Raw genomic sequence first — 24,180 nt, 5'->3', positions numbered from 1 at the left:
TTCTCGGGCAGTGCAGGCCGTACGTGAGGTCCGTCTTTAAAAACCTGTAGAGATACGCTCATCCGTCTGTGACGGCTGAGCTCTTATCTTCCTGCAAGGGATTTTTAACTCACTTCGGAGGAGGACTGTCCCGGTCCATACGTCCTCCCACGCAACAGACACCCTCTACCGCGGAAAAGTGCGGTTTGCAGCGGGCCGATCCGCCCGCATCCCATCGTACCGGCTCAGCTGGTGCAGCGTGTGAGCCCGCTAGCCGCTGCGATAATGGTCAGTCGAGGATAGGCGCCATCAGTCGCTGCAAGAGGGACGAGTTGCCGGGTCAGGTGGGACGTGCAGGACAGTATCGATGAGAGCGGACGAGAGGAAGTCGAGGGGGAAAAGGCGCAGATCGGAAGGAGAGATATAGAGCTCTGAGCCGAGGGGTTGGGATCACGGGCGTAGCGTGAGACAGCGGACGCTCCTGCTTGATCCAGCGGCGGTGCCGGGCGAAGCTGGAAGGAAGCGCGCCTTGGTAGGCTGGATTGGGAGAGACGGGCTCGTATTTGCTAAGGGCGTCAGCTGTGTATCTAGAGCCTTACACGGGTCCAAGAAGATCCTGATCGCAGTACACACGATTCGTATGCCTTGGAGCTGTCTCCTTGTCCCCTGCACCGTCGCGCGGACGTAAGACCGCTTCCTCACTTGACTGCTCAGCCTGAGATCTCGGGTGCAGCCTTTGTGCGCTTACCAGTGGGCTTGCCAGCGGGTTCGGTGTCGATCGCGCTGCCCGGGTAGACTGCCGGCAGCTGATGCGACATGGCAGGCTATTCATAGCGGTAGTGCAAGATCATGAAGTAGCCCACAGAGCCAAGTGGTACAGAGGCTGCGAAGGGAGCCACCCAAACGGAGAGGCCGGAGAGGCGCGTGCGGCGTCACTCGCACTCGCTTAATATACTCTACGTACACCTTAGCGCGTTTCAATCTCACTCAACGTCCATCTTGCTCGCCATTCTGCCAACCATGATCATGCTCCATCCCGAACGTAGACGACCTCCGCCTCCTCTTGCTGCTCCCCCCAATATCCATGCTTTTGTATGATCGCTTCGCTCAACCGTCAAAGCAGGGGTTGTCCGCTCTAGCTGAAGAAAGTCCCCCCACTTTGCCCCACTCTTTCCGCCCTCGACTTGTCCGGAGGCCTCTGCCCTCTTGTCATCGCATTCGGTCAGCTTCCAGTCAGCATCACATCCCTCGCTATGCCTTCCTCAGATACCCCATCTCGTCTAATCATCCGCCAAGGCGAGCCCTTCACTCCTAAAGAGCAAGAAAGCGCGGCTCAGATCTTGCGGGATGGATTTTGGAATTGCGCATGTGCGTCTTCACTCCTTCCCCTCGGTTCATGTCTCCAGGCCATTTAATGGTCACAGCCTCCTAAGAGCCTTCCCCAGCTGATACAACAGCTCCAATAGTCCGCTTCCGAGCATACAATGACCATCAAGCCTTACTCGAGCTCATGCGGACTCGAGTCAAGGCGGCTGTACCCGTCGGGGGACTAGTCTTGTCTTTTCTAAGCGCATCGAGCTCCGATGACAGGGCTCCCGCAGGTCATGGGAAGGATCCGGTGAACAAAGGTGGAGGGGACAAGGGATACGGACAGATGGTCGGCGCGGTGTTGATCTCCCTACCAGGAGAAGGCTTCACTCAGCTGTGAGTGACCATAGCCCGGCCCGTATGAGTGCCTGATGCTACTTTTGGCTTCTCCCGGAACATTTCAGTCTCATACGTTATGCTGATGTTTGAACAGACAGAAGAACTATGGCGATGTCAAATCTGAAGAGGATGCAGCCCAGCCTTCCCGCGTGGATGAGACGGACATCCAGCGTCGAAGCAGACTATGGGTCGAGCAGGACGTGAGCCTCCCTTCTACTTCCCTACTGCGATCTTCTGCGCGGCGAGACTGCCGTGAGGGAGGCTGATGCTGTACAGCTCGTCCCGTGGTTCAACGACTTTTCGAACCGGTCTCTCGGTCCAGGCGGACTCGAGAACTCGCTATACATCTCCCTATTCGCCGTTCGGCGAGACTACCAAGGCAAGGGCCTAGGCAGGGATACGATGAATCCTGTGATGCGATGGGGGGATGAGAAGAGGTGGGGGATGACGCTGTTTGATCATGAGCCTGAACTGGTGAGCTACTTACGATCCATATTGCCCTTGTTCGCTGCAGACCGCTCCGCGATGAAGGGGACAGAGTGGGCGGGTCCAGAGCTGATAGATGCTAGGTCAAGTTTTACTCTTCTTTCGGCTTCGAAGAAGTCGGGAGGGAGACGAGGCCGTGTAATGGGCAGGATGTGACTTGGTGGGCTATGAGGCGGGCTAAGCGTATCGTAGCATAGTCGATGTACTGTCTGTATGGCTTAGGCTTGACCACGGTGATGCGCTTATCTGAGTAAAGGCACGCTGAATTCACCACTCTCTGACTTCTGGATTTGGATGACTTGCAGTGTCATCGATAGCGCTCGCACTTAGCCCTCCTCAGCGCCTCAACTCGCCTTTTCGCGCGGGTCCTATTAGCAGTGAAGCGCATGGGCCGGCCGAGGGGAAAGATGTCATTAGGTCTTATCCCGTTGTCATCAGTGTTAGGCCACGGATAGGAGAGGACGAAGTCCATAGCTCAGTCAAGCGTCAACTCTTCCCATTTGTACAAAACTTAGCGTCCTCGTGGCATAAGTGAGTGCGTCTGCCTTTCTTCACCCCTGACGGACATATGAAACGGTATCGCGGCTTAGTCTGGGAGCTCCAGTCGCTGTATCGACCACACACTGAACCCCTTGAGGGAGTGAAAGTCATCACCAGTGCTATTTCAGCAGACAGTATGTACAACAGCGGCTGAAATGAGTCCGAGCTCGAGTCCCCCGGGTAAGGTAATCCGGGGTACGGAAAGGCCCGATGGGGTAATTACAGCAGGTATTTACCGCTTTGGGATTTCGGGTTGACATGTTCTTCTGGGCCCTTGTTTCGACGCAAGCTCCGCCAGGACCTGGAAAGCTTTCTCTACATCAGTCTCGCCTCTCACTATAGTACCCACGTACTCGCGCAATCCGACATCCTCCTAGCCACGCAAACGACAAGAGAAGCCTAGACGAGCGCGTCACAGCTCGTCTTTCCGGTACTTCGGCGATCTATCCGGCCGAGCCAAACCTTTTTTCAAGAACCTTCAATTCGAAGTTGAGGCGGTTCGACCTCCGCTTGCCTCAGCCATCTACACCATCTACCCATCTTCCGCCTTCATCTACAACAGTCCCGTCTCCTCAGACCCCTGAGGTCTCCCGCAAAGTCCTGGACGGATACTCGCCGGAGCTCCAAATCCTGAAACTCGGGTCACTTCGGGGGAATGCGAATGCGGTAAAGCGCGCTCAAAGCTCAAGCGGTCCACACCGCGCCTTCTTGCTTCTTCCAACTGCTCGCCTAGGATGGAGCAAACGATGATGAGCGCAAACGATACGGGCGTCCCCGCAACATCCCCCAATAATCAGGACCTCCCGCAGGATCTTTTCCCCCTCGACTTCCTATCCTTCGTCGAGGCCACCTCACCCTCTTTCAGCCTCGGTCAGGCGGACTTTCAGCTCCCTGACGCCGGGCCATCCAATCACCAGCAATACGATCAACACCAGCACCAGTATCAGCCATCCCAGTCACATTCCCAGCCGCATTCCTACCAGTCTTCACCGGTCTTTGATGGAAGAGGGGGGAGCGTCGGGCGGAGCCCGTCAGATGCTGTCCCGCCTAGTCGAGGCGGGAGCTCCAAGGGCCGGTCGAGAAGTAAAGCGCCCAAGAAGGCGGCTGTTGGGCAGAACGGGAGGAAGGGTCAGACACCTCAGAATGGAGGAATGGGGATGGAGGTGGATCTGGAGAATGGGATGAATATGGGCGATGGCGGGAAAGGCCAAATGAGCCAGGAAGAGATGGGTATGCGGATGGCGGCGATGTACGGTCTGCAGGGGATGGAGGGGATTGAAGGGATGGAGGGATTCTTGGATGAACATGGGCAATTGATGGGGATGTCGCAAGGGATGCTGCAGCAGGTGAGCTTTCTGATGGGGTAGAGTCCACTGTGGCCAAAGTGGCAATAGCTGACTGTACTTCAGTTCGAAGGCATCCACATGCAATCGCCTATAGTGTTCGACCCGAGTAATCCCTCTCAATCGTACAACCCAATGGCGCAATTTCTCGCTAGTCCCTCACAACAGTCCAATGGCGAGCGGACAAAGGTGCCTGCCATCAATTTCATGAATGGCTTGATGACACCTGGTACGTCGCTTCTCATGTTCCGTTACCACGCAAGCTGACGCTTCAGGCGCGAGTACCGAAATGTACCCCCAGAACCAGGCGGATCAGATGATGAGCCCGATGCAGCTGGAGATGCTGGCGCGGAGAGAGCAGATGGACGGTATGCCAGAGGTGAGCTCAGCTAGACGTACACTTCGCGTGGTCGCAGCTGACGCTGTAGCTGAATATGGCCCCCATTATGTCACCCGTGCTCAACCACAACAACTCGTCGCAATACAACTCCCCCTCCACATTCGCCAACTTCGCCGCCAAATCCCCGCTCGAACTTTTGCAAGAGCAGCAGCGGCAGTTCCAGGACCAGCTCGACGCGCTACAAGTCCAGCAGCGCCAGCTTCAGGCGACTGCTGCTGCCGTAGCTGCAGCACAAAGCTCGCCATATATCAACAGCGGTCTAGGCGGGTTCTCATCATCGGGCTCCTCGGCGCAGTCGCGACCCGTCACTACTCCCGGTATGATGGGCTCGTCCGAGCCAAGTCCGCAGTACTTTACGCCGTTGACCAGTCCCGCTCTGGAGGCGACACGGCAGTACAACTCGTTTAGCGCCAGCGGACAACGGCAACCCCATCCCCTATCGGCGCTGTCGAGCCCAGCGCTCAACCCTATCGGATCGGCGGGCGGAGCACAGCAGACGCTTTCACCAGCTCTGCACCCGCAGAGCGATAATGGCCTCTCGGATCCCGACTACATACGCGCCCTGGTCGGGATGCTGGACGGGAACTCCAGCTCGCAGCAGCAGCAGCAACAGGCAATGGACGCCAACTTCCGCTCAAATGGCAATAACAACGGGAACCAGCAATTCCAATCCCCTTCTTACCCTTACCACTCTCACCAATCCTCTCCGGTCGCCAATAATCACAACGGCTTCACGCCCATGCTTGCGCCCGGCCAGGGCTCGACCTCTGGCTCCGCGTCCAGCAATGGGAACGGTACCGGACCCCACCGACACTCTCTGCCTGCCAAATCTCGCCCCTCCCCACTCGTCAAGCCCGTCAACCACCGCTCGCATATACGGCATCCGTCCACCCACCAGACCTTCAGCCAGCCGGGCAGCCCGGCCGTTCTCAAGGGTATCCAACCAGGAACATATCTTCCTGCTGCGGCCTACGATTCGCGTATCAACGGTCATCACAGCGGCGGAGGCGGGGGCGGATCGCTCGCGAGCACGCCGAGCCCGGTCGATCTCACATCGATGATGCCGCCCCCGCCTGTCCCGGCTCAGGCGGGACAGAAGGGCTTGACACCCATGACGCCTGCGGCGCTGATGAACCTCGGCGGGGCGAGTGGGCGGAAAGCTGTGGTGCCGAAGATAGATACACAGGTGAATGGGTCGGCGGCTGCGGCGAAGAATGGAGCTGGAGCAGCGGGGCAACCGAGCGGGAGGAAAAGAGGAGCAGCAACAGCTGGAGTCCCAGCGTTGGGCGCAGCGGGTACTCCAGCACCAGGTGCGAATGGCAAGAAGGGGGCGAAGCTGGTTCCTGGCAAGAAGATCGCTGCTCGTCCGGCAGGCGTGGGGGTACGAGCTGGTATGTCTTCTCGCTACTCTGATATCATGCCCGATATCATGCCCAAGCTGACGATCAGCTACCAAAGGCGCTGCCGCTGCCGCCCAACAACCATACATCGAACCCGAAAACCGGCGGACCTCACACAAGGCCGCCGAACAAAAACGTCGCGACTCGCTCAAAGCGGGCTTTGACGAGCTTCGACTTCTCCTCCCACCTATCAACACCGAGGCGCTCGATCCAGAATCTGGCGAACCAATTCCTGGATCTTCGGCACCCCGTCTCCTCCCCAAATCGTCACTCGTACCCGACGACAACCCAAATCGAGGCGTATCAAAGGTCGCTTTGCTCAAGTTTAGCAATGAGTATATCGTCAAGCTGCACGAGAAGGTGGATCGGCGGGCGGACTATATTGAGAGATTGAGACAGGAGGTGACTCGCTTGCGGGACGGGGAGACGGGGGAGGTCACGATGGACGATGGGGAGGATCTGTTGGAGTTTGAGGTGACGGCTGGCGAGGAGGAGGAAGAGGAGGGAGAAGGAGAAGAAGGGGAAGGAGGAGAAGATGGGATGGAAGGTCGAGATGGGAAGGGGAAGAGTGGATCCACGGGAGATGAGGATGATCCCGACGATGGAGACGAGGCAGATGAGGATGACGAGGACGAGGTGATGGATGATGATGCGGCAGCGGCGCTGGAGCAGGTGGTGGCGATGGCGATAGGGCCGCCGAAGGCCAAGAAAAGCGCAAGGCCGAGCGTACCGAGGAAGAGTGGCGCCAATGGGACGGGAGCCGTGGCGGCTGCTGCTGCTGCCGCTGCGGCGGCTGCGGGGGTAGCGCCGGGAGCAGGCAGGAAACCGCCGATGGGGCGGAAAGAGAGTACGGGCGGGTCAGTCACGCCTCGCAATAGGCGAGGGGAGTAGTATAGTGTGGTCGTGGAGTGCGAGGAACCTTGCGGATGATGCTCGGAAAGCGGATCAGGACAGTGGCATATATATACAATACATGGAGCAGGTACCTGTACAATAGCTGTATCGATGAACGTCCTGCCTACATGCTCGAATGATCACAATGACCAGCGACCACCAAGCTACATCTATCCCCTGCAAGCCCGCCGGGGATAAAGAGAAGCGCTGCCATCGCGCCCATGCGCTTCAGCGACAACAATCGAGCCGATACGGTGACCCGTCAGTCCGCCAATAAGGCTGGCCAACCGCTGGGGCTCCGTATTGGCTCGATCCTTGCCACTGAAGCGGATGCGCGCGATGGCGCCCGGAAAGGAGGCGAGAGATCCGCCCGCAAACGATAAAAGGGCAGCCTCCCCGGGGAAGAGGAAAGGGGTGGCCGAGGAGCCGCACGGAAGGTTGAGGCACCGGGAGGAGCCTCGAGCCCTTGTGCGCAATGTAGACGCTGAGAGCGAGTTTGATGGCGACGGGAGGGTAGGGGAGAGGACCGACTCTTGGGGAGTGGACGGACCGGCCTGACAGATCAGCCAAGCACGTCGCGAGTACGGTTGTAATCTGATCCAGTATTCAAGCGCAGGAACGAACCTCACTCACCAGAAGCGAGCGTTGAATGTAAGAGTGGTCATGTTGGTTATGGAGTGTTGGTGTTTGTGGATGTGGGTATATCGGCTCGATTGTTGTCGCTTGCTTCTGATTTACGTTATAGCTTCTTACGAGGGTATAAGAGGTAGGGAGGGGGAGGGGCATTTTGCTCGGTGACGGGTGTTGGGTGACTCGTCCGCAGAGATGGAGGGGTGTGGAGTGGAGCGTTGTGCGTTGAGCGTTTGGGGTGGATATGGCTTAGATGGAAGGTCATGAGGAAGACGCGAGACGAGGCATGGCTGTTGGAGCTCACATGTACCGGGAACAAACAAGCACAACACCCCATGCGGTCCACGTCGCGTCGGAGATATCTTGCCCCTGGACCGGCGCTGCCTCCGGACTGGAAATCCCCGCTCCACATTCCTCACTTTGTGGCGGTTTGAGATTTGTTTCATCTTCCTCGTGGCAAGGCTGGGCCTTGCATACAGTTGTCAAGTGTAGCACAGAGATCCTGCATCGGGTCTATAGCAAGAATGTCCACGATCGTTCCTCATCCCACCTTAGTGTTCTCGTTCGAGCAAGCTGCTAGACCGACTACATGCCCCATCACTCAGAACAACCTCCGCACAGGCTCAATAATAGCTCCAGGCTGAACGGATCAGCACAATTCCGATTCGCATCCCCATCTGCAATCTTCTCGATGCGACCAAGCAAGAAAGAACTCACCTTCTTGATAACCCTAGGCATCGTCTCCCTCTGCACCGCCGTCCGACTATTCCACTCCCCGCCCACAGGCTGGGCCAAGCTCGCCTGATACTGCGCCACCGACGTGTACGGGTAGGGCAAATCTTTCGGTAAGAACTGTTTCGCCTTGCGCTCGGAACGTTCCGAGATGATGACGTTGGACTGGCCGAAATCTTTTCGAGCGGCAGCTTCTGTTCCGGCGGTTTTGAGGAGGAAGCGCGGGTTGGTCGTTTTGCGCTTTTTGAGGCCTTTGCCGCCCCATGAGCCCTAGAATGTCAGCTTGGTCCCTCATGCTCAGTCTGCTGGAAGAAGCAAGATCAAGGGAGGAAGATTGACGTACCCATCCCATCAAAGACGTATCCTCAATCTTTGGCGCGTCCATCTCCATCTGCCTCGCCTTTTCCTTCGCAAAGTCCACCACGACATCATCGCCCGCAAACGCCTCAGCTACGAGATCGCGCTGCTTGAACATCGCCGGCCGAGAAGGCATAAGGTCTCCCTGTACCTTGTTCCCATTGGCAGCTGCGAACGTCACGCTCTTTTTGCCCTCGACGATGCGGGCGGGCGCGGCCGTTTCGTCGAGGACGATATCGACGCGCTCGTCTTCGATCATATCGTCCACGGCGGTGCCCTTGCGCTTGGCCTTCTTGAGTGACTGGGTGGCCTTGTCGGCAGCGGTACCGAGCCCGACGAGGTTGCGTTTCCGGGACGGTCCGGCGGTGGATGTGGGAGCGGTGAGCCAGGGGTTCACCTCAGGGGAAGGGGAGCGGGGGGCCGTCAATGCTGAGCGCCTGTTGCCGGTCGATGTGGGAGTGGGTTGGGTAGGTTCAGGTACGGACGGACCGGAAGCGGAGCCGGTGGTCTGAATGATCAGCTTACTCCACCTCGGAGTAACAAAAAGGTGACTTACAGGTGTCGGACCAGCAAAAACCATCCTCCCTTCTCCGAGCTTGAGCACCTGCGCCTCATCTTCCTCCTCATCGCTCCCCTGCCCCTCCTGCCCAAAGAGCATGATATCCCTCTTGGCCTCCTCCTCCGCTTCTTTTGCCCGAACCATATCCCTCTCCCTCGCCTTCTGCATAAACTTCATCCCCATCAACCCCTTACTCGGCCCCTCCTCCGCCTGGGCCTTATCGAGGTTAGCGAGCTGATCAAACGCCCTCGTCTTGATCCCCTCTTCATCCCCACCATCCCCCTCCTCCTCGTCCTCATCATCATCACTCCCACTCTCATCCGACCCTTGTCCAGCGATCCGCCGCTTGAGCCGCTCCTTCATATCCAGCATCTCCTCCCTAGCCTTCCGCTTATCCTCATTCCCAAAATCGCCCTGCATCCCCTCCCTCCCAAACTTGGTTTTCGCACCATGTCGCTGTGTCGCCCTCTCCCTCGCACGATCCAACTCCATCTTTTCCCGCTCGCGCTCCATCGTCCCCGGCTCCAACCGCTCCATATCCTCTACCGACAAACCCTCCTTCTCCGCCCGCCGCCGCGCCAACTTCCTAAACGTCTTGCTCTTGATCTTCGCAACACGCTTCGCCCGATTTTCCGCCCGAAACATCAACTCCCTCTGCCTCCTCAATTCCGCCCGACGAGCCGCTATCTCCTCCACCGAAAGATCCTGGCCCTGGAGTTGCTGATCCTCCAGCTCCGTCATCCCCTTTTCGGTCAGATTGGCCGAATCCAACAACTTCTGGACCGCGCTCTCCATCTCGTTCTGCGGCTTGAAGGTGGCGAGCATCTCTCCACCGGTCTTGAGCGACCCGCGCTCCACGCCGCTCGTGTTTTGGAGGGGGAAAGAGAGATGCTCCGCCTCCCGGACACGCTTCATGACGCCAGACCATTTCTGGCCTTCGTCCCGCGTCTTTTCGTATGCTGCCTCGCGGGAGAGACGTTCTTGCACGACAGTGGGGAGAGGCGCGGAGAGGACGCCGGATTTGAGGACGGATTTGCTGGCCTCGGCGCCGGGGCGGGATTGAGAGGGAAGGAGGGCGCGCGCGGAAGCGAGGGAAGGGTGGGAGGCGAGGAGGGTGGAGATGTCAAGCTTGCCATCTGGGGATCAGCTTCAGAGATCACCTGTACATCCTTGACCTATCCTCAGAGACGTACCGCTGCGCAAAGTCTGCTCGCCATCGCCTACAGCCGGCCCCGAAGCAACAGGCAAGACCCGCCTCTTCTTCCCCTCTACGGGCTTCTCATCCTCAAACTCCACTTTGCGCTTCTTGGCATCCTGATTCGCGAGCTGATCGACGAAGGCGTCGAGGTCGTCTAGCTCCGCATCGTCCTCGTCATCCGAGAGATCCGAGGGGAGGTCCGGCTCGGCGAGATCGTCTTCGTCCTCATCATCGTCCTCCTCTTCGTCATCGTCCTCCTCATCGTCGAGCTGGGCCAGCGAGACCTTGCTCGGCTTGAAAGACTTGAGGTCCTCCTCCTCCTCATCGTCCTCGCCTGCCGAGCCAAACCCGGTGAACTCTTCCTCCTCGTCCATATCGTCATCTTCTTCATCATCCTCCCCCTCGTCCGAGGCAGCATCCTCCTCGCTCTCCTCGTCATCATCGCTAGCCTCCGCAGCGGCCTTACGACTGTTCGCCGGGACAGCCTCGTCTTCACTCTCGTCCAGGTTGACGGTGAAAGGCTTAGCAGGCTATGCGATCAGCTAGAGCCCTCAATAGAGTCGCAGATGGCGTAGCTTACCTTCTTCACCACCTCCTTCCCCTTCTTTCCCCCCTTCTTCCCCTGCTCCAAATCCCTAAACACATCTCCCCATCTCTCCTCATCGCTCCCTCCCTCCTCCCACGCCTCATCACTATCCACATCGCTCTCATCACTCTCTACTACGCCGCCCTCCTCCCCATCGTCCGCAATCTGCATCGCCAACTTTCTGATCCTCGCCTCCATATCATCATCCTCGGGATCTTCCTCCTCTCCCGGCTGGAGACGGCGCCTGCTTGGCCCGGCAGACGCAATAGCCTCATCCTTGGTAAGCGAGAGCTGGACGGTAGATGTTCGGTGGCGTTTAGGAAGGGAGGGGAGGTAGGTGTAGGCGTCGTCTGGTTCGGGCAGGGTCGACTGGGCAGGGGGACGAGCGGGTCGAGCTCCAGTGGCGGCCCCAGCCTGGGGACGGTTTTTCGACTTGGGCTTAGATTTCTTGGTAGCGTATGGTTTGGCCGATGAGGCCGTATACGGTGCTTTTAATGCTCCGCGCGCCATCGTGCTGTTGGGTAGCTGTGTGTGGACGATGTATATCAGATCGCTGTCCTCGCATGCAAGCGGCTGGCCCAAAATCTCGCCTGTACGTAAACCCCCTTGCAGCGGAGATTGACCTCTACTCCATAACCGCCACAGAGCCAAAACCCGAATACTTCCGCCTCTCGCGGCCGAGGCTTTCCGCCTCACTCACTCTTCTTGCTATACAAAGCACCTACATCTATAGTCTGTGAGCTGACCAACCGAGAACAGGGAGAAGGGCATAGCTGATACCGCCATAGGCAATGTCAGCATTCAAAATCGCCTCTGCGCTTCGGACATTGCCCCGCCAGGCTGCGCTCGCCCGGTCGGCACGGAGAGGATATGCCGATGTGGCGGATGGAAAGCTCTCGCTGAGCTTGGTGTTGCCTCATCAGGTGGGTTGGGCGATATACTGTGGGGCTGCGGGGAGGATCGGACAATGGACCTGAAGGATGGCGTGGAGGAAGAGGGAATTGAAGCTTTGAGGTGGAATAGTGTGGACGAAGAGAACTGCTCAAGCGGCTCATGCTGACCCCATAGTCCCTCTACTCCTCCACTGGTGTCGTCCAGGTAAACATCCCCGCCGCCACTGGTGATATGGGTGTGCTCGCCAACCACGTTGCCTCGATTGAGCCCCTCCGACCGGGCGTGGTGGAGGTTATTGAGGAGAACGGGCAGCAGGCGAAGAAGTGGTTCGGTGAGTTGCTCAGGCCCCGGATCCGCATGATGCGTGATGCGTGATATGGCAGATGGATGGAGATGGGTGTATGGAGGGTGACGATGTGGTGGATGGTACCGAAAGACCAAGCGCGAAGTGAACGGTGTATGGGGGAATTGCTGGATGATTTTTCGCGTGCAGAACAGACGAGCTGGGTCAAGGTGTGGAGAAGGGACGAGGGAAATGCTCTCGTGTCAGTCCTGAGCTAGTGCTGACTACCAGTCTCCGCCGGCTTCGCCACCGTCCACGGAAACAACTCGCTCACCATCAACGCCGTCGAGGCATACCCCCTTGACAAGTTCTCGGCAGAGGTGAGTTTTGGTCTTCATTTCTACGTCAACAGCTCAAGCATTCCCATACCCTCATTCAATAGACAACGAGCGGAGAAGGGCTAGAGCTGACTCTACAGAGCGTCCGTGCCGGTCTTGCCGATGCCAACCGCGTGCTCAGCTCATCCGCCCCCGACGTGGAGAAGGCCGAGGCGAGGATCGAGATTGAGGTGTTTGAGGGCTTGCAGGCTGCTATGGCCAAGTAGAGTGGGCTTGGAATGCAGGGATTGGAGAAGATTGGCAAAGTAAAGGGAAGAGGACCGAACGACTCGACGGTACTGACCTCTCCGACAGGGTTTGCAGGATGCTCTACTGACTCCGGCTGGCCAACAGACGGACGGCATGATTCCTACTCTACTTGGTCCTGTCTGATAGATTGGAACGTGATTGTGGATCGGTCGGCAGGACAGCAGCCGGGGCTCGTTGGTGACAGGAATCCATCCGCCTCATCGATCAGGCTAAGCATTACAGGCGAATTGACAGCTGCAAGCAAAGAGGTGATCGAGGCATGTGGGGCTCCCCACTTTTTAGCGGGCTTGATTAGGAGCTATGAGAATTGATTCCGTCGGCTGTTGCCTTTGCACTTTCCCCTTTCGGTGCATGTGGGTGCCCTGATCAGAGCGAGCGAGCATGTCCACCAGCCAAAGGTATCTATCAGCTTCACCTTCAGCCCCAGTCACCCATAGCTAGCTAGCTATACCCTTATCATTCACGACATAGATACAGCCACAGATAACGAGCTTTGACGCCTGGCCCTCCCACACACACCCAAAACCCCAGGAGCCGCATCTCTCTTCAAACAGAGATTACCCAAAACGCGACGCGCTCCGACAAGTCGGATTTGGAAAACTCGGTCGCTTCGCTTCTATCAGACCGACGAAGCTCAGCAGTCAAAGCAAGGACGTGCAGAGCTGTAGGTGGATCAGGCGGTATTGTAAGATCAGAGGCGCTGGACCAGAAGAGTTGCAGCTCGGGGCCAATTGGGCGATCTACCTCGGCGGTTTGGCCAGGAACGGGCTCATCTCATCTCTGCCGGGAGATAACCATCCGGACTCGCTATAATTCCCCAAGCTATCCGATCCACTATACGCTCTATCCTCTTCCTCGGTCGACACGATCACCATCCCCAATCCCTTACCCTCCTGGCCACTCGCTGTCGAGCTTGCTCCGAACACACCTCGCGCCCACACACGGACGCACGGTCTCGGGCAACCGGACGTCGGACGTGACCGCGGCTATCGCTCGCCTTCGCAACTACCTTCATCTCATCACTTGTTGGCTCTGGCGCTATGAAGGCATAGTGGAGACCGCTGGGCGATACATCTATCCTTATACACGGCGGGATTTTTAGGAAGAGGACAGGCGGGATTGAGCCAATCTACACCGACGCACCGTGAGTATTTCATCTGACCCGCCTTCACGCCTTCACCCTATCGCCGACCTCACTTCGTCCGTTCCAGTACCGTCATTTCCACCTCTGTTGCCAGGCCCACAGCTGACTTGTAGGCCATGGCGGTACCCCATCCGCAACCCATCCACCTCGGCGCCCACACGCACCCCCACCAACACCCACACCAGCCATACCTTATGCAAAACGGCCCTCCCTCCGCCGCACCCACCCCCATCCAGCCTCCCCCACAGCAACATCAGCAACCCGGCTCCACCCCCTCCTCGGCCTCTTCGTCTGGAATAGGGATACCCGTCCCTGTTCAGATGGGCGGATACTCACATCCCTACGCTCCCCCGCCAGTCCCCAACGGCGTACGCCCACCCGCCCAGATGACGCCCCAGCAGGCGCAGCAGCTCGCTCAGCAGCAGGCGCAACAGCAGCAGGCGCAGCAACAGCAGCAGCAACAGCAGGGGGTACCGATGTCGTCTGCGCAGGCTCTGCAGATCCAGCAACAGCATCAGCAGCGGATGCAGATGGCCCAGCAACAGCAGCAGCAGCAGGGGCAGCCGCCTCAGCAGCAGATGTCGCAGCAACAGCAGCAGCAGATGCAAGCTCAAGCCCAGGCCCAGGCACAGGCGCAAGCTCAGGCGCAAGCCCAAGCCCAAGCTCAGGCCCAAGCACAGGCTCAGCAACAAGCGCAACGAGGAACACCTGGACCTCCCGGATCATCCCAACAAAACGGCCAAATCCCACCATCACCGCACCACTCTCAACCCCATCCCTCCCCTTCTCCGCACATGGCGCACCAGGGCTTCCCATCGGGGAACGGCGCGATCCACCCTCACTCGTATCCACATCCACCACAGCCTCAGCCGCCTCAGCCAGGCGGGGCGCCTGCGCCCGGCGGAGGACCGGGACCGTCCCCGGCACAAATACGGCAAGGGCAGGTACAGGCTATCGGGCACGGGCGGCCGGGTCAGCCACAGCAGCAGGCCGCGGCGGGACCTGGACCGGCGGGACAGGCATATCAGGCCATGCAGCAGCAGCAACAGCAGCAGCAGGCGGCCCAGGCACAGGCCCAGGCACAGGCGCAAGCCCAAGCACAGTCTCAGGGGCAGGGGCAAGGGGGTCAACAGATGCAGCATACGCCGTCGCAGCAGGGTCAAGCGCCTACTCCTGGTGGACCACAGCAACAACAGCAGCAGCAAACACCACAGCAGCAGCAACAGCCCCAGCCGGGCCCGAATGGAATACAGCAACAGGGCGGACCGGGATCGCAGCAGGAACAAGCGTATCTGATGGCTAGAGACGGTAGTGCGGGGAGCGTACAGCAGATGCGGCAGTGGGACAATGATACATTGTGAGTTTGGTTTGAGGTATTCTCGATGTCTTAGGAGAAGGGGTCGAATGATGCGGCGCAAGGGCAGAGTCCGAAGGGGGATTGGGGCGTCGGAATGAGTGTAGGGGCCTGAGCTGACTCTATAGGTTGAAATTGTACATCTACGACTATCTTGTCAAAAATGGGTTTGCGAGCGCCGCTGCTCAACTCAACGCCGAGGCTAGGCTAGAAAATCAGCCTGTTCCGATAAACATGCAGGATGGGCTGTTGCGAGAGTAAGTCTTGAACTTTTGCGCAGCAGGTAGCGGGGGAGCATGAGGCTGCGGGGTATGGGCAAGGAGGAATGGGGAATGAGAACGAAGCTGATCAAACCAGGTGGTGGTGTGTCTCATGGGATGCTTTTACTGCTGGCAAGGGGGCTCAGGTGGCGATGAACATCCAGGGATATACCGATGTGAGTATCCGCTAGAGCTGGGAACCGGATGGCCAGAAAGGAAGATAGCTGATGGCGGCAGGTCATGAACCGCCTGAAAGGTATACGCGCGCAATCCCTCGGTCCTGGAGCGATGTTCCCGCCTGGCCAGCCGAACGGCCATCCCGGCATGCAAGCGCGTCCACCGATGACGCAGCAGCAACAGCAGGCTATGCTCATGGCGCAACAGCAACAGCGGGGACATCCGGGCCAGCCGGGCCAACCACAGCCAACCCCGGGACAACAGCAGATGATGCAGCAGCAGCTCCAGCAGCAGCAGGTACATCAGCAACAAGCAGCGGCGCAGCATGTCCTCATGCAGCAACAACAGCAACATCATCAGCAAGCCGCCGCGGCTGCTGCAGCAGCGCAAGGCCAACAGCCTGGACCGCAACAACGATTCCCTACGCCCGGTCCGGGCCAGCCTGGGCCTGGACAGTCGCCCGTCGTCGGCCGCCCACCGCCCCCTGGGCAGATGTACGTCCATCCTGGCCACCCGCACGCTCTGCACCCCCAGATGCACCCCGGCCACCCCCAACACCCGCAGCATCTCAACGCACAGGCCGGGCCGTCTCATATTCACTCCCCGATCCCCCCTTCCCCGCATATGATGCAACATACACCGGCCATCGCGCTCCCCTCACCACATACGAAGAACATGCGTCCTCCGCCCCCCGGAATGATGCGGTCTCTGACGCCTCAACAAGCAATACCTGCGCAGCCCGGTCAGCCACAGCCCGGCCAGCTCCAGCTTCAGCCGGGCCAGCCACTCCCGCCTGGATACACGCACGGACCGCCTATGACGCCCCAGCAGCACGCGGCGGCGCAACAGGCGCAGCAGCAGCAGATGATGGCGCATGCGCAGGCTATGCAGCAACAGCAACAACAGCAACAGCAGCAGCAGACGCCGCAAGCGCAAGCCCAGGCCCAGGCTTTACATCATCAGCAGTTGCAGGTGATGCAGGCGCAACAACTGCAGGCGAGCGCGGATCAGATGTATGGCGCGCTGGGGATCGGACCGGTCAATATGGGAGTGATGCAGCATGTCGCGGGGAGCTTGGGATTGGGAGGGCGGGATGTGCATAGTCTATCAGAGGAGGATCGGGTCAGTCTTCGTGCTTTCGGAGATCAAGAAGGGAGATAGAATATAGCTGACAGAGATAGGATCGGTTGACGCAGCGGTATAGAGCGACCATGATTGATCATCAACGCCGAACGATGATGACACCGAACGGGACCGTCATGCCTGGTCAGCCTGTCCCCGGTCAGCCCCACCCGCACCCCCACCAAATCCAGCATCCGGGCCATATGGGCCAAATGCCCCATCCTCAGCATCCCCAGCACTTTCACCCGCATGGACAACCCCACCCGCACCCGCTTCAGCAACAGCAGCACCAGATGCAGTTGCAGCATCAACAGCAGATGCAGGCTCAGCAGGCCGCACAGGCTCAGCAGCAGGCTCAGCAGCAGGCCCAAGCGCAGATGCAGCAGCAGCAGCAACAGCAGCAGCAAATGCAGGCGCAGGGCCAGGGGCATCCCCAGCAGCAGCAACAGCAGCCGGGGCAGCAGCAGCAGACGCCCCAGCAGCATGCGATGGCGATGCAGCAGATGCAGGCACAGCAGCAGATGCATGCCCAGCAGATGCAGATGCAGCCGCCTACGCCTGGCGGGAGGAGTGTCAGTATAAGGTGAGTCTTTCTGTGCGGTTGATGATCAGTGAGGCTGTGGCTGATGTAGTAGGCCAAATGGATACGAGGCGAATGGGGATGAGGGGCGGACTTCGCCTCCTGGGCGCAAGAGGATGCGCCGGAACTCTGGATCCGCGGCGCCTAGCCCGTACCCCCATTCTCAGACACCGATGGGGTACTCTACGCCCGGGCACGCATCTCAGGCTGGGACGCCGCATCCTGGTCAGATGATGGATCCGCAGGTATGTCTGCGCCTCCGTCGGCGTTGGCGAGGAACAGAGGACACAAGCTGATGTGCCAGGTTGCCAAAGCCCAAGCAGAGGCCAAAGCGGCATACGAAGCCAAGCTGAAGGAGCAACAACTCCGGCAAATGCAGTCGATGCAGCAACAGCAACAACAGGCTGCCCAGCAAGGCGGCCAGCCCTTCAATCCCCAGACACCCCAAATGACCGCCGTGATTGACGCGGCATCGCCCGCGCAGCTCCTCGGTGCCTCCCCGCGCAATGCGAATGGGCTCCAGATGACCCGGATACAAAGCAAGGGGGGCGCGATGTTACCGCCCCAAAGCCCGGTCACGGGTCTTGGGGTGGCGAGGAGTACGACGCCAAAGCCCAAGTCGGGGTTGACGCCCAAGAGCGGAAGGGAGGATGGACTGGTGAGTACTGACCGTATTTTGGGAAGGGTAAGAGCTGATTTGCCGCAGAGAGAAGTCCCAACTCCAAAATCCCTCAATCCGTCGCCCAGTACTCTTGCCCTCACCATCACCGCCGAATCTCACTCTCAATCCCACTCGAACGTCCCCACCCCCTCCCCGTCCGATTCTAAATCCACTAACACGCCCCAATTGGACGTTACCCTCCTACCCCTCGGATCCCCTCCCTCGCCCAACGACTCACACCGGAACCACCAGCACCAGCTCATGGTGAACGGCAATGGCAATGGACATCAGAACGGGGACACCGATATGGTGAACGGAAACGGCCACGGCGCCAATGGGAATGGGAACGGCAACGGGAATGGCGATGGCGATGGCGAGATCCCCGGTCTCAACTTCACCGACCTCAATGGCGACTCGGAGCTCAACTTTGGTTCGACTTCGGACCTCAACTTTGACTTTGCCAGTGCGTTCCCGGACGCGATTGGGAACGATCCGTTTGACTTCACGCAGTACTTGGCGGAGATGGACGGAGGTGACGAAGGCGAGGGGATGGTGGGTCTTTGAGATCTCACGGCCCACAGTCGGGTCGGGTCGAGGCGGGGACTGGGGACTGGGACTGGAACTGGGGCTGGGACTGGTGTGGACACTGTATCTCTATTCTCTCTTCTTTCTCTACTTTTGGACTACACCCACGACCGCTATAACTTGTCTTCACCCAAAATGTCTTATCAGCCAGCGCAGTCATTTCCATCTTTTCTTCTTCTATCTTTATTGTCACGCTTAGCTTTATAGTTTGAGGGTTATCTATCTTATCATTAAGGTCTGTCTGCTATGCTATCTCATTGTGCTCTGCCTTGCTCTGCCTCTGGTCTCTGCCCTGGCACCAGCGGCTGTACATGGTACTCGTACATGCGTGACGAGCCTGGAATAGAACGTGCGTCATGGAGATCTCCGTGTGTGGTTCCAAATTACGTTACTTCTCCGCCCAAGGCGGACTTCGAAGCTGCGAGCTGGGCAGATTTCATGCTTCATCTTGGCCGATACTACACCGCTCTCACCGTATATAGGGAGAGCCAGAGGGACACTGGAATGTCTTCATTGTCCTTCCGCCTCGAAAGATAGCGGAGCAAGTATCTGAACTTGGCCTGACGACGCTCCAACGTCGAGCTCAACCCGCGCCATACCGGTGACGCCCTCCGACTCTCAGAACCGACGAGCCTGTGTCTTAGTCCCCACCCTCCACGATGGCAGGTGAAGGCATACAGGAGCTCCCTGTGGACAACAGGCAGATCGATGCGCGTAGTATCGTCACCCTGATTGTGTTCTTCGTCGTTAGTAAGTCAGGCTCCGCTGTGTTCCCGGACGGAAAGAAGTCTACGGCGGCAGCGAGCGCTGCAGGGCGGGGAAACGGAAGCTACAGAGAAGGACAGGCATGATGGCTTTGTGTGGGCTGGAGCGTCATAGGGCACCCCCTGAGTTAATTGCCTATGGGAGCTCACGCTGACACTGCAGACGCACTAGTCATCTTTCCCCTCTCCATCCCACTCCCCTACTTCTTGTCCAACGCCCTCTCCAAGCTTTTCCACCGAAACAAAAGCGCGCCCGCCGCTCCTCGAAGTACAGCAACCAAGACTCCCGCGGCCACCGAGCCAGACGAGAAGTCTCGGACCGTCGTCACTGCCGGTGCATCAACGGAAACCTCTGCCTCTCCCGCAGGCGCCCGGGACGTCGAGCGCGAGCAAGAGAAAGCACAGGCTGGCGCCGCTTTGAGCAAGAGATGGCACTTTACACTTGGGCTGGAGACTGCTCCTGTCATCGGCGTGATTCTGCTTCTCGCTGCGACGTGTATTGATGGAGAGGTGTTGAGGGATGGGATTGTGGGTAGGGGCGGGGTGAGGCCTTATGATATCATGACTTTGTTCATATCATTTGTGGGTCTCCCCCACCTCTCAGAGCCGGCACACCCTACTGTAGACTTCGACGCTGACGTCTCAGGCGTACATCGCCCTATCTCTAGACCGAACCAATCTCCTCCGCTATCTCGCCTTTATTGTCGCATCCAAATCCGCCTCCTCCGGCCGCAAACTATACATCTCCTTCTTCAGCTTCTTCTCCCTTCTGGGTTTGATTGTCGGAAACGACCCCCTCATCCTCTCCGGGACGCCCTTCCTCGCTCACTTCTCTCGGCTCGCCTCCATCCCCGACTCCACCGCCTACCTCTTCACCCAATTCCAAACCGCCAACCTCGTCTCGGCCCTCCTGGTCTCTTCCAACCCGACCAACCTCGTCTTGACGTCCGCATTCGGCATATCGTTCCTCTCGTACTCGGCATGGCTCGCTCTGCCCACTATCGCGTCCCTCATCGTGCTGTTCCCGGTCCTGCGATGGGTCGTATTCCGGAAAGAAGGGATGATTCCCCGGAAACTCACACCCCCGACAAATGATCCCGCCAATGCCCTGCACGATCCCTGGGGCGCTTTGATAGGCGGGGGGCTGTTCCTCGTGACCATCATTTGCCTGATTGCGCTTTCGGCGGTAGGGAAGCTCGAGGGGGTCGAGGGGGTATGGACGGTGACTGCTCCTGCGGCGATTCTGATCTTGATCAGGGACGCGGTGCATGATCTGATGAAGAGGAAAGAGGGGCGCAAGGAGGGAGTCAAGAAGACGAATGACAAGGCGAGGTACGAGGATGGAGGGGCAGTATTAGGCGATGGCGGGGCGGAGAAGATCAAGTCTGGCCAGGACAAGGTGCCGGAAAGTGACAATCGCACAGCTTCTCCCTCGCCCACTCCAGAATCGTCGGAAAATGACGCCCACACCCTCGCGGCGCCCGCCAAGTCCGTCAAACCTACTGCAACTCGGACCTCACCTACTCCGTCTCCCTCGCGCTCTCCATCCCCCGCCCCCACCACTGCCTCTCCCGCGCAAGCCGCAGGAGGAACCATATTCCACCGCCTCTTCCCGACCGTAACCGACATCGTGACGCACCTGCCCCTCACCCTCATACCTTTCGCATTCGCCATGTTCATGCTCGTCGAGTCACTCCAGCACACCGGCTGGATCAGGGTATGGGGCGGCTGGTGGGCTGCTTGGGCGGATGTCGGGGGCGTACCGGGCTGTGTGTGGTTGATGGGCATGATCAGTGTGATTGGGTGTAATGTGAGCTGGCATGACTCCTCCGATTAGTCTAGGCACACAGCTGACTTCATAGATTTTTGGGACCAACATCGGCGCTACTGTTTTGCTTTCACGTGAGTCCCTCGCTCTGATCGGGTGTTGAGCAAGGAGGATCCTGACGCAGATAGGCGTTCTGCAACAATGGGTCTCGATCCGCAGTGGCGCAGTCTCCAATCGCCAGCTATACGGCTCGGTCTTTGCCCTTGCCGTAGGTTCCAACTTTGGCGCCTACTCTTTCGTGTAAGTCCCTTTTTCAGTTTCCCCCAAACGCTCCGCGAGCTCTCCAGTTCCTCTCCGAGTCATTGCACATGCTCATACAGGCCAAGTGAGCGATACTGACTTGTGCAGCTTCCCTGCATCGCTAGCCGGTCTACTTTGGCGCCATCTCCTCAAGCAAAAAGACATGGTCATTACCCGTAAACAGTTTGCCAAGTGGAATTGGGTCAGTCTGATCGTGACGATGATCGTGGGGTGTTTGGTCGTCGCGGGCGAAGTGTGCGTTATGTACGAGTCGTGAATTCAATCTAGGGATTTTTATGGATCGCACGGTAGCAGATTCCCTCCCCCCTCCACACAGTACGGTTTGCTTAGTATCAAACGCCATTTGGGACAAATAAGCGGGTACGAATGACTTTGGCGCTCAATTTCCTCCTTTGGGATACATCTGTTGCACACTACTCATCTATCCGACTCTTCCTTCCCAACAATGATCACTACTGAAATTCCCCGACATGTAGCCTGGGGACCCTTAGTTCCTGTTGTCGTTGCCCAAATCCGCGCACGCCTCCTTGACACGCGTGTAGAGCGTCTTCTCACCCTCCCGGACCCAAACACGGGGGTCGTAGTTCTTCTTGTTGGGCTTGTCGGCTCCGTCCGGGTTTCCGACTTGGGTCTGGAGGTAGTCCTTCTTGTTCTGGACAAAGTCTCGGATACCGGTGAGGTAGGCCCACTAACGGCGTCAGCTCATGTTCATCTAGGAGGATACACGGAGGACTGAGCTTACCTGAGTGTCGGTGTCGACGTTCATCTTGACCACACCGTTGACGACAGCCTCGCGGATCTCGTCCTTGGACGAACCGGATCCACCGTGGAAGACCAGGAAGCTAAGTCATGGTCAGCTGTGGTCCGAGCAATGATATCTAGCTGATTGCTGAGAAGAAGAGATGTAACACCGATTTGACACCTCCCTCCCCACTGGGTCTGCCGGGAGGACACCCAGAAAGGGGCCTTGAGTGGCAGATAGAAGAGGCAGGCTCTAATGCGATGTTGAAAAGGTTCGTTCTGCGCTGACCGGAATCGCCCCGCGTTTCATGGGGAAGAAAGCGGGGTACTGTCAAATAGGTAGCGGGCGGGGGATTAGAGAAAGGAGAAAAGGGGGCCATGGCGGAGAGGGCAAAGAGAGCCCGGCGGAGAACCAGGAACGAAGGGACTATCACAGACAAGAACAGCCGAGAAGAGGAGATCCAAAGAAAAGCAACACTCACAGAGGCTTCTCGTCGCCGTTGCTGAGCTGCTTGGCAGCGTACTCCTGGTGCTTGCCGAGAATCTCGGGGCGGAGCACGACGTTTCCGGGCTTGTAGACACCGTGGACGTTACCGAAGGCGGCGGCGATAGAGAAGTTGGGCGAAATGGCGTTGAGGGCGGTGAAAACGTCGTAGATGTCCTCGGGCTGGGTGTAGAGCGAGGCGTTGTCGACGTTTGAGTTGTCGACACCGTCCTCCTCACCACCGGTGATACCGATCTCCATCTCGAGCCATTCTGTTGATCAGTGACGACCTCGGGAGGAGATAGAGGAAGGGCAGGAGAAGGAACTAACGGTTCATCTTGGCCATGCGCTTGAAGTAGTGGACGCAGTCCTTGATGTTCTCCTCCTTGCTCTCCTCGGAAAGGTCGAGCATGTGGGACCTGGGACGTCAGCTTCAAATCTGGGTCGAGTACCAGTTGACTGAGCTCACGAGTAAAGGGGAGTGCCGGTCTGCTTGAAGAACTCCTCGTCGGCATCGAGCATGCCGTCGAACCAAGGGAGGAGCTTCTTGGCGCAGTGGTCAGTGTGGAGAACGACGGGGCTAACTTGTCAGTTGCTACTCTGCGTCTACTGCTCCAAGCACAAAGCGACAGTCGGCAACTTACACGCCGTAAGAGGGAGCGATAGCGCGGATAAAGTGCGCGGCGGCAATGGCACCAGCGACCGAAGCCTCCTGCTTCTCGGCAGAGTTCTTCAAACCCTTACCGCCGAAGAAGGCAGCACCGCCCTGAGACAGCTGGAGGATGATGGGCGAGTTGATGTCGCGCGCGGCCTCGAGGCAGGCGTTGACGATAGAGGAGGAGGTGACGTTCTGGGGGTCAGCGGGGTGCGGGTGAGGCTTAGGGCTTGGCTCCTTGGAGCAATTTTGACTCACGATGGCCTATGTAAAGGAAGAAGAGTGGTTAGCTAGCGTTCTCGGGCGCTTGTTGCGGTCAACTTACGGGGATGGCGAACTATAGACGTCAGCTCAATTTCTCCGCCCATTCCTTCGGTAGCGATACGAGCTCACCTTCTCCTTGCGAGCGTACTCGAAGAGCTTGCGGACGTCATCACCGTAGATGACACCGGCCTAGCATGTCAGCGAATGCCCAAGCTCACCCTGACAGCTTCTGGCGCTGCCAGCTCTAATGCCGCTGCCAGTGAAAGGACATACGGGGACGATAGAAAGAGCTCCTTTTCCAGACATTTTTTGTGATGGTCTGTCAAAAGTCAGTACAGTGCTCAGTCTCCCCTCAGCCCCGGATCCCTATCCTCTGCGGACTTACAGTGTAGAAGGTGGGTATAGATGACGTTTGGTATGTACAGAATGAAAGTTGCGGTTGGACCAGTCTCCCTCCCCAGCGGATCTGAAAGTTCGTCACCGCCCGACTTACACCCGCTTTTAATTGAGCCTCCCATTTACGGAACGTTCCATCTGCCGCCGCTCCGTGTTTCATCCCCAGTTTCAGAGTTTAAATCCGAAACAGCCGAACAGCCTTCCGACTTGTCCGAGCCATGCTCATAAGGGGAGTTATGGAGCAGGCGAGCGGCCTGGTAGAACAGTGC

At 58.2% G+C, this 24,180-nt stretch overlaps 7 protein-coding genes across 7 annotated transcripts; 5 read left to right on the top strand and 2 right to left on the bottom strand.

Annotated features, from left to right (window-relative positions):
- Window positions 1-1,232: 1,232 nt before the first annotated feature.
- Window positions 1,233-2,369, top strand: MKK02DRAFT_42856 (uncharacterized protein; the record flags this gene model as incomplete). The annotated part of the gene is made up of 5 exons (XM_053092185.1): window positions 1,233-1,347; window positions 1,437-1,683; window positions 1,781-1,886; window positions 1,963-2,160; window positions 2,256-2,369. The coding sequence occupies 5 exons, from the start codon at window positions 1,233-1,235 to the stop codon at window positions 2,367-2,369; spliced, it is 780 nt and encodes a 259-aa protein (XP_052948241.1).
- A 1,077-nt stretch (window positions 2,370-3,446) lies between these two features.
- MKK02DRAFT_42855 (uncharacterized protein) lies at window positions 3,447-6,746 on the top strand (the record flags this gene model as incomplete). The annotated part of the gene is made up of 5 exons (XM_053092184.1): window positions 3,447-4,058; window positions 4,122-4,284; window positions 4,331-4,434; window positions 4,484-5,846; window positions 5,905-6,746. The coding sequence occupies 5 exons, from the start codon at window positions 3,447-3,449 to the stop codon at window positions 6,744-6,746; spliced, it is 3,084 nt and encodes a 1,027-aa protein (XP_052948240.1).
- A 1,230-nt stretch (window positions 6,747-7,976) lies between these two features.
- On the bottom strand, window positions 7,977-11,321 carry MKK02DRAFT_23229 (Utp14 protein-domain-containing protein; the record flags this gene model as incomplete). The annotated part of the gene is made up of 6 exons (XM_053086691.1): window positions 7,977-8,381; window positions 8,455-8,976; window positions 9,025-10,163; window positions 10,221-10,513; window positions 10,583-10,755; window positions 10,806-11,321. The coding sequence occupies 6 exons, from the start codon at window positions 11,319-11,321 to the stop codon at window positions 7,977-7,979; spliced, it is 3,048 nt and encodes a 1,015-aa protein (XP_052948239.1).
- Window positions 11,322-11,602: 281 nt separating this feature from the next.
- On the top strand, window positions 11,603-12,592 carry MKK02DRAFT_31898 (ATP synthase; the record flags this gene model as incomplete). The annotated part of the gene is made up of 4 exons (XM_053088398.1): window positions 11,603-11,734; window positions 11,880-12,036; window positions 12,280-12,368; window positions 12,467-12,592. The coding sequence occupies 4 exons, from the start codon at window positions 11,603-11,605 to the stop codon at window positions 12,590-12,592; spliced, it is 504 nt and encodes a 167-aa protein (XP_052948238.1).
- A 1,303-nt stretch (window positions 12,593-13,895) lies between these two features.
- On the top strand, window positions 13,896-18,497 carry MKK02DRAFT_42852 (uncharacterized protein; the record flags this gene model as incomplete). Its single annotated transcript, XM_053092183.1, has 8 exons — window positions 13,896-15,136; window positions 15,262-15,390; window positions 15,491-15,569; window positions 15,631-16,692; window positions 16,752-17,275; window positions 17,328-17,517; window positions 17,577-17,930; window positions 17,979-18,497. The coding sequence occupies 8 exons, from the start codon at window positions 13,896-13,898 to the stop codon at window positions 18,495-18,497; spliced, it is 4,098 nt and encodes a 1,365-aa protein (XP_052948237.1).
- Window positions 18,498-19,177: 680 nt separating this feature from the next.
- MKK02DRAFT_22429 (uncharacterized protein) lies at window positions 19,178-21,627 on the top strand (the record flags this gene model as incomplete). The annotated part of the gene is made up of 7 exons (XM_053086564.1): window positions 19,178-19,268; window positions 19,446-19,864; window positions 19,929-20,588; window positions 20,772-21,092; window positions 21,145-21,184; window positions 21,239-21,350; window positions 21,459-21,627. The coding sequence occupies 7 exons, from the start codon at window positions 19,178-19,180 to the stop codon at window positions 21,625-21,627; spliced, it is 1,812 nt and encodes a 603-aa protein (XP_052948236.1).
- Window positions 21,628-21,858: 231 nt separating this feature from the next.
- On the bottom strand, window positions 21,859-23,821 carry MKK02DRAFT_36181 (FBP aldolase IIA; the record flags this gene model as incomplete). The annotated part of the gene is made up of 9 exons (XM_053089365.1): window positions 21,859-22,059; window positions 22,114-22,213; window positions 22,595-22,868; window positions 22,927-23,015; window positions 23,066-23,176; window positions 23,241-23,446; window positions 23,577-23,588; window positions 23,645-23,704; window positions 23,789-23,821. The coding sequence occupies 9 exons, from the start codon at window positions 23,819-23,821 to the stop codon at window positions 21,859-21,861; spliced, it is 1,086 nt and encodes a 361-aa protein (XP_052948235.1).
- Window positions 23,822-24,180: the final 359 nt, after the last annotated feature.

This window comes from Dioszegia hungarica, assembly GCF_025882075.1.
Source record: "Dioszegia hungarica strain PDD-24b-2 chromosome Unknown MKK02contig_6, whole genome shotgun sequence".
Taxonomy (NCBI): domain Eukaryota; kingdom Fungi; phylum Basidiomycota; class Tremellomycetes; order Tremellales; family Bulleribasidiaceae; genus Dioszegia; species Dioszegia hungarica.
The sequence above is the reverse complement of the archived record's forward strand: the minus strand, read 5'-3'. Positions and strand labels throughout refer to the sequence as shown.